Source organism: Etheostoma spectabile, chromosome 19 (assembly GCF_008692095.1).
Source record: "Etheostoma spectabile isolate EspeVRDwgs_2016 chromosome 19, UIUC_Espe_1.0, whole genome shotgun sequence".
NCBI classification, from domain to species: domain Eukaryota; kingdom Metazoa; phylum Chordata; class Actinopteri; order Perciformes; family Percidae; genus Etheostoma; species Etheostoma spectabile.
In genome coordinates this window covers 7,637,126-7,648,604 of record NC_045751.1, presented here as the reverse complement: position 1 = coordinate 7,648,604, position 11,479 = coordinate 7,637,126, and the positions used below count along the sequence as shown (strand labels likewise).

General features: G+C 38.4%; 1 protein-coding gene across 1 annotated transcript; it reads right to left on the bottom strand.

The window, feature by feature from the left end:
- Nucleotides 1-1,414: 1,414 nt before the first annotated feature.
- LOC116707424 (uncharacterized) lies at nt 1,415-7,000 on the bottom strand. The gene is made up of 7 exons (XM_032544743.1): nt 6,856-7,000; nt 4,855-5,160; nt 3,965-4,249; nt 3,055-3,162; nt 2,866-2,924; nt 2,619-2,684; nt 1,415-1,983 (listed from the first exon to the last, which is right to left on the bottom strand). Exons 1-7 carry the CDS (start codon nt 6,923-6,925, stop codon nt 1,906-1,908), a joined length of 972 nt encoding a protein of 323 aa, XP_032400634.1. The 5' UTR covers nt 6,926-7,000; the 3' UTR covers nt 1,415-1,905.
- Between the last annotated feature and the right edge of the window lie 4,479 nt (nt 7,001-11,479).

Genomic DNA, 11,479 nt, shown 5'->3' with positions numbered 1-11,479 from the left:
GTTTGTACAGTTTTAATTACTTTTTGCTGTCTCGATTTTAAAATGTTTGTACTGTATTTAAAATAGGGATGAGCGAGTACAGCATCATCTGTATCTGTATCTGTTTACCACATGAATTATCTGTATCCGGATCCGTACTCGGACTGGGCGGGGCCTAAACCGGAAGTGGTCAGATTTAACCCGGAAGTTCTGTGCGGGGCTTTAACCGGTATGTTATTTAAGCATGCAATTGATATGAGTTGTTCAAAAATTGTTATATTTATTGCTGATTTGAAAACGATTTACATGACAGCATCAAGCTTCAGATCAATGGTGTTGTCATGGTAACAAACAAACTATATACAGAACATTTTGCAACAATGAATACAACACATGCGGTTGCAATTATGAAGTAAAATGTAAGGCAAGAGTTTTCATACTCAATAAAACTTTTTTTTTTTGGTTCATTTTTATTTTTCTTATTTCCACAGCAGGTATATATATATATATATATATATATGTGTGTGTGTGTGTGTGTGTGTGTGTGTGTGTGAGTAAGAGAGAGACACAGAGAGAGAGGGGGCGGGGGGCAGCTGACAGTAAAAAAAAAAAAAAATCTCCGATGGCAGAGACGCAACGGGAGTTGCATTTAAACCGAGCAACACGTCTGAAACCCACGCTCACCAGAAATCTACTGGTTACTATGTCTGTAAGTAGGCTACTATAAACCAAAGTTAAAAACAAACCTGAAGCTGAAGAAACCCTAAACGTTAACGGAACAGATCCGCAGACCCGATTGACTGCCTGCCTGACGGAGCGGGAGAGAGAGAGAGAGGAGAGAGAGAGAGAGAGAGAGAGAGAGAGAGAGAGAGAGAGAGAGAGGCCGAGGGAGCGCATTTCTCCATGTTGTGTGTGTGTGTGAGATTGATCCGAGCGTGTTTGTAGGTGGGGGGGGGCGCTGTGATTATCACAGAACGCTGCGCGGCCAGTTGAGGAGTTGTATTCAATCCGAGCACGGATATTGACTCATATTAATCGTACAATACTTGTACTCGGCAAAAGTGCTTTATCCGTACCGGATACTCGTTTCAGCCGGATACTCGGATCACCCCTAATTTAAAGTGTATTCTTGCTGTAAAGCACTTTGATAGAAAGCATGCTTTAAATAAATGAATCATTATTTTGACTAAAGAAGTGTTAATACATGTATGTGGAAGAGCAACTGTTACACAGTTAAACAAATGTTTTCACTTATATATGACAGCGTAACCGCTTGACAGCTTTAACATTTCCCCTAAGACAAAACATTTTACATCGCCATTTACAATTTTTACCAAAACATTATATATTTATGTAAAGCCTAGTTGGCACATTTGTAACCGTTTCAAATGGCTGTCAAAACTCTTACCCATGCACATGCTTGCAAAATACAAACTGACAGTTATTGTCATTTAATATGATGGCATTTGCACAGGCTGAAACACTAGGCAGGTCTAAGTAAGACATGCACAAAAATGTGCATAGTACAGTACAAATACAAATATAATCTGTATTTACAGAATTTACAACAATATTAATACAACTGGCGTATGTAGCTAAAAATATATAGAGGTTTTTGTTTTACAATATGATAAAGGGAAGGTGCAATACTCAATTCTCAATGTACAAAAGTGTGGAATTTAATTTTTGTACTCGATTTTATGCCAAGTGTTGCTCATTTCCTTCTTCATGGTAGCCTTTCCCAACTGTAGCTTTTGAGCAAGGTGTATTCGTCTACTTATGCTCTGGTTTATTGGCATTTCTTTAAACCAATCACAATCATCTGTGGCAGTGCTCAGCGCCACACAAAAAATGCGCTTCCTGTGTAATGTCATCAATATAGACCAACTCAAAGGTAATTCAAGCTATACATCATGCTGTGCTCCACTAGGAAATTTCTTGGTAGGGCGAAACCGAGGCTTTTCTCATCCGACTGATCTGGATCTTGTCGTACACCGTCTGGGGCTGGATGTGTGACAAAAAGAGTTTAAAAACAAACAAAAAGAAACATCAGTGTCACAAGAAGATGAAAGACCCGTTTACAGTAAATATGAACACATGAGGGTACAAATCATGTACTTAGGTAATGTTTATCTACTCATAATGCATAATGTAGTCATATCTTATTCATCAATGTCAAAGATGGACCAGATCAGCACTTTATTTAACGGGCCACGGGCATGAGGACGTAATAAAAAGGTAATGTTTAGGAAATCATCATTACAACACTAAAATTTAGGTCGGCTTTATTAACCTATGAAAATGACATGATCATCAATAAAATCAGAAATCAGGATGATACCTTGATTGATGCGTTAAGGTATTGTTCCTTCATTAAGTCATGCATAAGATATTATTGATGCACATTACTTATAGTTCATGAATAAATGCTTTTTCATGCATGAAGTAATGCGTGAATTCCTGAGGTGGATGTTTAATTTCAAAATAAAATGTTTGTGATGTTTTTACTCTTAAAAAAAGCGAGTATACAGTTATAAAAACGTGTAATTTAAACATTATATGGGAGGGAGCGGCCCAAGTGCTTCAGTAAATCAAGTCTCATCTGCAAGAACGTCAAAGATAAAAGGTTTTGCTCTTACCCCCGGAGTGACCGTGTCGATTCTGGGATCAATGGTTTCATACAGTGTGCATGGCTTCATGGTCTCCTGGAAGATGAAATGTTTACACATCACAGGAAGAGGAAACAAGAGACAGCAAAGTAGGTAAAATATGCATTTCATGCTCTAAAACAAGCATTCCCTAAACAATTCATATTTCCTCTTTTAAGCTGCAGCAGAGCATGTGTGAAAATCAACATGTGCACAATAAATACACAAGCATACTTACATCTGCAATCGCAACGTCAGAGATATCAGCGTACACGGTGAGGTCATTTGAGTCAACCGCTGGTGTTCGATTTTAATGAAGAAGAAAAAAAAAAGAAAAACAATGATATAGAAAACATAAGTTGAATTAAAAACTCTGGACATTTTAGCGTTAAAAATAAGCACTGTCATTACAGATGCCATTTCTTACCTTCTTGTCTTTGTTTGCGGTGACAAACGCACACAGTTACTCCAACTATCACGACAATCAACCCACAGACAACTCCCGCCACACTCAGGTGAACCATAAAGTTTGGGCCTGCAAATTATAGTATTATCACTGATATTAACATTGAGTAACAGTACTAGTGATCATTATTGTGCAAGGTCAAAGGAAATTGATAAACATATAAAGGGCTACTTTAACAATAAGTGCAAAAACAAATCATGACCCAAATACAAGAAAGCACTTTTTTCAAATAAGTTAAAATAAAACTGGGTCATACTCAAAATTCAGAGTTTCAGAAATCTAATTTGATGTAGAGTTTTTTTGTTTGTTTTTGTTTTCACAGTGCAATACCAAGTACAGTTTTGGCCAATGACTTCCTCAGTGTGCAGGCTCTAGTATCATAACTCTATGATGTATTATTTTACTTTTAAACATCCAAAGACAGTTAAAATATCTTCACTGGTGATGAAGTAAAGGCATCTTTATTTGTCTTTTATCTTTAGTAATCAGAACTACTTTGGTGATACAGTGGGTTTCGTCATAATTTTAATGGAAAAATCTGGAATTAACATAAATCTTTTCATAAACTTCACCAACCTAATGGTAAAAGTAACTTCAGTCATACTACACAAGTACAATGTGATATTTTAGATTATTGCATTGTCTTTTTCACTGACCTCATATTATCACTTTGACTGGTCACACTGTAATATGAGTCCTCCAAATGCATTTCAGCATATCTAATTATAATTACAGTTAGTTAAGTGAAGCCATTTATATATCAAATATTGCCTTACATCCTGTGGTTCCTTCTTTTCTGCATCATCAGTTGTGATTCACAAAAACATTCTTGACCCCCACTAATAAACTACAATCACTCCTCTGTACACACCTGTTTCTTGTGTGCCAGCTGTACTGTTTCTGCACGTCTCTGTTTTGGTTGCCACCGTCTTTCTGACTTCATTGGAAATTGTGCAGGTGAATTTGGTGTCTTCGTCCTGAGGTTTGATGATGTATTCCAGTCTGGGGCCGTCTCTGGTTTGATTCCTCACGGCCCATGTGTAGGTGATGTCACTGTTACTGATGTAAGAGGTTGCACGGCACTCCAACAAAACTGTGCACGATTCGTTTAAGGTGTGCCATGTAGAATTTGAAACAATTATGACAGTTAAGGGCTCTAATGGGAGAGGGAGAGGAGAGAGAGAGAGAGAGAGAGAGAGAGAGAGAGAGAGAGAGAGAGAGAGAGAGAGAGAGAGAGAGAGAGAGAGATTTCAGCTAATCTCCAACAAAACACCAACAAATGCATCTTTAGCAGAACTCAGGAGCTACGGAACAGACCAATATTTTCATTGAACAAACTCTTTCGTTAATTTCTATTTCAAAACTAAGATCCACAATCTGGTGAGTTGTCTGTATTTGCTTCCAAAACACAAATTTGTAGCCCAAAGCGCAGATTATCTTTTATATAGCAGTAAAGAAGCAAGGGAAGTCCTAGACTATGGACGGAATCAGTGACTACACATCATGAGTATAAAAGCATAACAAATATAACCACAAAGAAATAGTAGCGTATGTACACATTCCACAGGATTTGCTATTTAAATAAATATGCCAATACATTATCATATTATATTTACCATTATTAAACTATGACAATCAAGGGAGCACAGAAAACAAGCAAATAAAGAAAACCTCTTAATGAGTTCTCTCTGCTACCATCAATATGGATTTGATCTATGACAAATAAATTAACAATAATTAGATAACTTGGTTATGTCTTACCGTGAACTTTCAGAGTGAAAGTGACGGTTTTCCTTTGGCTGCCACCCTCACCCTCTGAGACAAAACTGAAATCACCAGAGTCTTTGAGAGTCAGTCTTCTCACTGTTAAACTAAAGTTTGTGGAGTTTAGGTCTACTCTTCCCTTGAACTGATGTTCTCCAGAGACATCATCTCTGTCTGCTATTATTGAGTCTTTATATTTCCATCTTGCTGTTGTGACCCCTTCAGTTGGTAAGCACAATGAAAACTCTACGGTGTCTCCAACTTTTTTGTGGATGACACGTTGACAACTGGACGCCTCCACATCTGAAACACATGAGCAAACAACAGAGTGTGACTGTCAAATTGGTTTCATAACACTATGGGAGATTGGTTTAGATAAGTGAGAGTAAAAAAAGGACTAAATTACCTATTGCAACCATGACATGTAGGCCTAGTTTGCACATGCAAATCTACCTCAAAGAAAGTATCAAAGCATCAAAATGGCATAAAATATTAACATAGCATGAATGACATAACGTGGCATGCCACAAGCTAACTAAATGAAATGTCTCTTTGTTTGTGTTCTGTTTCCTGTCAACAGTCACCACTGGTTTTCTTTAATGACAGTCCCCTTGCCCTAGCCTTAACAAATATTTCAGTTACCTACCTTAACCATTATATCTGGGAGGCAGGATCGAAAAAATGCTCATGTAAGTCATGTTTTAATTGTCATATGTGTGGGTTGTTGGAGCTGCACTGCCATTTAACTTATTTTGTCATTTAGAAAAAGGACTTACTAAGACTTTTTTTTTCAGATTGCCAGTTGAAAATACAAACTTGGCTCATATGATATTTATGTCATGTCTGGTAAGCCAACTGAACCTGCAGAATCAGAAATGAATATATCCATTAGCAGCTAAAACTATTGCCAGTTTAATATTATAACACAACAATAATCTTAGGTTACTATACGCTATTGTCAAGAAGGAAGCAGCACACCCACAGACTCTGACCTCAGTGGCAAAGGCATCACTAACGCTGCTTTTATTCTGTGCTGCTCATCACTTTCGGTCAGTGCTGCTACTAGAGGGTACTCAGGAAATGGACAGGTCACATGTTTCTGCTTTCATGTTTTGTGAGAAACAAGCTCACAAACTTTTCCAATTCAATAAGAACTATTTGCTATCGCTTGCTCTTGACTAAATTAACACAATTAACACAATATTGAAACACGGATGGCTTGTATCTGTGAGCAAAGACAAGGTTTCTTTGCACTTAACATACTGTACACTCCCCTACTTCTGCAAATACTCTGAGAAAGTCCACATCTCCTTGTTCCTGTGGGCAATGTGCATATGTAAGACCAAAATATGTTATTTTATTAGGTGTTACAATATAACCAATCCAATCAAAAAACAAACAAAGAGGAAGCGACTAACGGAGAAAATGCCTCCTGAATTGCGTAACATTTTAAAGTTAGCAAAGGAGATGAAGCAGGAAATTTGCTGACACATAGTGTACCAAAAAATGCAAAGTATATCTGCAAATAGCCTAAAACCACAAGATACAACATGTATCTTGTGACATATTGTCAAATATTTTGCCCACTTATGAAATTCCAACAAAAAACATTGGGAGCTCAAATTTCCAATTAACGTTGAGCAGCATGAATATCATGACGTTTTTTTTATCAGGAGAGAACAATTAATGCTTTTTGAGCATTACAGAGTTGGTGCATTGAAATCATTTCTTCAATTTAGATGCCCCAGTTCTCAGTATATTTCTGCTATAGCTTTGAAGTCACAACTGCTTTTTTAATGGTGCTTTTAGTTGTCTTGCATTTGCAAACAAACACACTTGCGTCTTCCAAGGAATACACGTCATTTACCAATTTGTCATGTACATATCCAGTAAATCCTGCATTCTTGACTTAAATGATTTATTCAAAGCACATGACAGAGTGCATTTAGCAAAAAAGTAGTACTTTAAAATAAACTTTACTAGCAGAAGTGTACGTACCATGGAGGCAGACCCCAAGAAGTAGCACAGAAACGTATGTAAAGAAGCAGCTCAGGCAACCACCAGCCATCTCTGTGGGGAGAGGAACTGCGTCTGTTTCCTCTTCTGGTCTATCAAACAGTGCCGTGACAGTAGTCAGAACAGAAAAAAAAAAAAATAGACAGGGTGGATAATGGGGGAGGTCTCTGTCAATTATAAAGAAGCAATAAAAGCAAAGTTCTTTTTTTTTTTTAATTGGGCACATCACAAATGACTCAAGATTTTTTGTTAAATCACAGCCAGCTATTACAATCACACTATTTGTTTCCATTAGGTGACTAAACAGGCAACAAAGTGTTCAAGATTGGCTCATTTTGCTTTAAACATAGACCTACCCTGAATTAACTCAAGCTAACAAATATCATAAAATATAAAAAAGTATCTACTGATTACTACAAGCACACGTATCTGAGCTGGATGATGAAGATTCAAGCTTCACATTTGATAAAGTCCTGAGCAGGAAGAACTCAGCCACAACCTCTCATCATGATAAGGAGATGCTAAAGAGATTAAAGTTTCACACGGGCCAAGGGTAAATGTCGCCAAAAACATCTTAGAGCAAGTTCAGTGCTCCAGTAGAAATACTTAGAGGATTGTTGGGTGGTAGTTTAAAAAGGTTGGGTTTCAGCCTGCTGCAGAAGATAGGCAGGGACTTTTCGGTCTTCACTGGGGAGATTATTCACCACTGTGGGGCCAGAACAGAGAAAACCCACATGGTCTACTGAGAGAAGGTGCTGTCATTACAGTCCAAAGGCAGAAAAAAGTGCAATGGGCACAATGGCGTGTAGAGAAGAAGGAGCAGTTCCCTTTATACTCCATATTTGAATTGAATTCAAGCTGAAACATGCTGTTAAGCTACTGTTAAGAACAGAGAAGTGGAATTTTTGTTTAATGATATTTTTATACTCTTTATTGATGCCCTACGGGGAAATTACAATTTTGTGCAAAAAACGTGTAGAACTGTAGGCTGCAGCATTGTCTTCAGAAGTCTCATGGAAAATGCAAGGATTTCAGAAAGGAAAGGGGTTTCAGTAGTGTGGAGAAGTTTGGACATGACTAAAGAAGTGTGAAGAAGAGTCCAAGGAGACGAAAGTTGTTGGCTGAATCCCATTCCTTCCCCTTACCCCTACCCCTTGGCCCTTCCCCTACCTTTTGCGCGTTCACGCGGCACCTAGTGCCGGTCCAATACGTATTACGAGCTAGGGGTAGGGCATGGATCAAGGGCTGTATACCCCTACGGATCTAGTGTGGACGCGACCTCACTAGAAAACACACAGGCAGTGTGTGGCTGCTGCATCAACCAGAGAGACACATGAATGTAAGTACTTTCAGGTTTAAATAATTGATTAAAAAGTTACGACAGTCTTGTTTTGTGGTCTATGCAGTCCTGTACATGTGTACCCATGTTCCTAACTGAAACTTTTTAAAAATCGCTAGCTTGCAATGCTAACGCTAATCGCTAATGCTAATCGCTAACGCTAACGTTGAACAGTCCCACATATTTCTGCCTTGAATGGACTGTATAGATCGCATAGATTGTATAGCTAGATATATATTAACGGTCTATGATACATCGCTACGTGCTTAACATATACCGCCCTGTCTCACACAGGAGGACACAGGAGGACACAGCAGCTGATCCAGGTTGGGGCTGCAAACGAGCAGACTTTCCTAATTCATATGTTCATGTTGTACCCATTCATTATTGCATTGGTAGCCTACTATTATTGTAATAATATTTAATTAATTCCTGTTCATTGTTCATGCACTTGTTATATTGTTGTTGGTTTTGATATGGGACACTGATGATATGTGAGGGGGGGTTACTGGCCAAAAGGCTCCAGACTGGTCTGGAATATCAGAGCAGCTGTAGCTACAACAGTGTAGTGTGTGTGTAGTTTGTTTGTGGTCTTGTGTGTATTTTTTTAGTTTTACACATGAGTGCCTTTTATTGTGTGCGACATGTTAGTTATGGTTCTAATAGTTGACAATGGTTCTGTAACATTATTTTATGTAACGTTTTTGCCTGTCATGTTCAATTTATCACCAATAAAGACAGATTTTTGTCAACAAAATGTTTTTGTGAACATCAATGACATTCAAAACGGTGATAACTGAAACAGATATACACACACCATGTATACAGGGTGTATATGTATGTATATGTACACATGATGCATGTGTATACACATTTGTATTGCAAACAGACCTAAGTACTACACAGATAAGTACTCTGCACTACCAAAGTGAACCTAAAATAACTATAAAATATATAACACTGTTGTCCAAACCCACACAATCAACAGACCTAGACGGCATCTTGGAGGTTTGTGATCAATACTGTATGGTGATGTCACCAAGTGGTGTCCCAATTCATAGGGGTATGTTTTCACCCCTTACCCCTACCCCTTGGTTTCAAGGGCCAAGGGGTAGGGGTAAGGGCCAAGGGGTAGGGGTAAGGGGAAGGAATGGGATTCAGCCAACGTCTCTAAAAAATAGAGTTGTGAAGGGTAGTGACACTGAAGGTGATCATGAAAGGTAGCACTAACATTGACTAATTAGTGTGAAGGTAGTCTCAAGTGGGTTAGGGTTTTATCTGTATTAACATTTTTTATTTTTAACAGTTTATACTTGTGTTTTATCAGTTTAACTGACTTTGTGTAAAGCACTTTGAATTGCCCTGTTGCTGAAATGTGCTATACAAATAAAGCTGCCTTGCCTAATGTCCGGATAGAGACCTGCACTGCTTCTCTCCTAGTGAAGAGGCAAATACGACATATTCTGGCCATTTTTGCTGAGAATATCAGTGCTGTTGACAATGACAACAAATACCTATGTATAGAGAAGCTAAACGGACTTGCAAAGTGCAATTGGTTTAGAAGAATAGAAAAGATATTAAAAGGACAGGTTTGTGTGTGGGCACCACTTCTCTTAAAATAACACAGGCTCAGTCTTGTCCTGGTTAAAGCTTTAGTGCGTAACCTTTTGACATTAATAAACGTCCGTTACATTCAAGCCTTTGCCAAATGAGATTCTACAAAGCTAATCAAGAAGAAAAGCTCCACACAACTCTGTATTTCTCAGTTTGGCTATGTTCAGAAAATGACTTGTGCAGACAGATTAAGATAATTACCTTTTTTGAAGAGTCCATCATGTTTTCTCAATCCTCAGTGTCATCTTTGGCTACCAGCAACTGGGTGGAGGGGAGGGAAAGGGTGGGTGTGCATGCTTGATCACGGAAGGCTTGTATCATGTGGACGCAACACAGTTTTGTCGTCATTACTTAGAATTCCTCGTGGGGAGTAAAAATATACACGCGTGTGAGTGGGGGGTATGCTGTAATTGAAGCCAATGAATGTCATGAATGAAAACCAGCAGGGCTTAAAGTCCTGCAAGAAAGGCATTTTAATTCAAAGTATACTTTACACGACCACAAGGGGTAATCTAAACAATGTTGGCGGAGGATGGGAGTTTTCCCCCTCCATATTTTAGCCTCCTGACAATTATTTTCAAAACACTAATTCTGTTTTTGCTTCACCTGCGTTCTATTAAGTGCTATTTTCTTTCACGTAATAGGTGATTAAAAACCAGCATTTTTCTGTGTTGTTTTACTCTGCAGTGAGTCTGTCTCTGCTTGCATGATAAGGCCCACAGTTGCAGAACTTCAGCCGTCTGTGCAGCCTCAAGCACTTAAAACCATAGAAAGAAATAAACTACCCAACATCAAGATGAAGGCTTTCTCCCCAGCCTTAATATTGACAAATGAAGATTCTCATGTAAAAAGGACATATGTCCATGCCGCACATTATCTAATTATTCAAGGGGAGACATAGCAAAAATGAAAGATATATAAATTCAAATCTATGAATTTGTAAGTATTACTTGAGTGGGCAAGGGAAATTACGAGGTCATGAGTGGAACTCTTTAGCTCCAACCATGACCCATGTCACTGCTGCAGTGTCTCAGCAGCCGGCGGTGAAAGGCTGTGGTTTTACTAATTTAGAAAATAAGATCACCGATTGCAACTGGCTAAACAACGTCACGACACAATACTGCGTGGGGTTTCTGCAGAGGTGGTCTCTGCACCGCCTGCAAGACTTGTTTCCTATGAACTTTAAACAGTTGAACCCTCATGTGAAACCCACAAGACGAAACACAAGCAACATGGATGCTGTCTACATAAAAAGCAGCCAGCTCAACCATGTTTAAAACTTCACAAATACAATATGTTGCAAACACATGCTTCTGATGTTGCTTCTATAGAAATTCATACATTGTTATGACTGGTAAACACTGCTCAACACTGAAATCTCACAGGAAACAATTTAGGTTTTGCATTCAGCCAAGTGTCATGTCATGTCTGTCACTTTGTGTTATGTTGTGTTCATTTAAGTTTTTAGTCAGTTGGTCAGTCAGTTCCTCACCACAATGATAATACGTTGATAAGTTGTTGGTTCAAGCTGCAATTACAACCTATATTTACATTTTTAGTGGCAGCGTTGTCTAATGGCCATAGTAATTATGAACTGAGAAAGGCAAGTAGTAAGGTGAGTAAGAGTGCCAAAACTCTGCTAAAAGGCAAAAA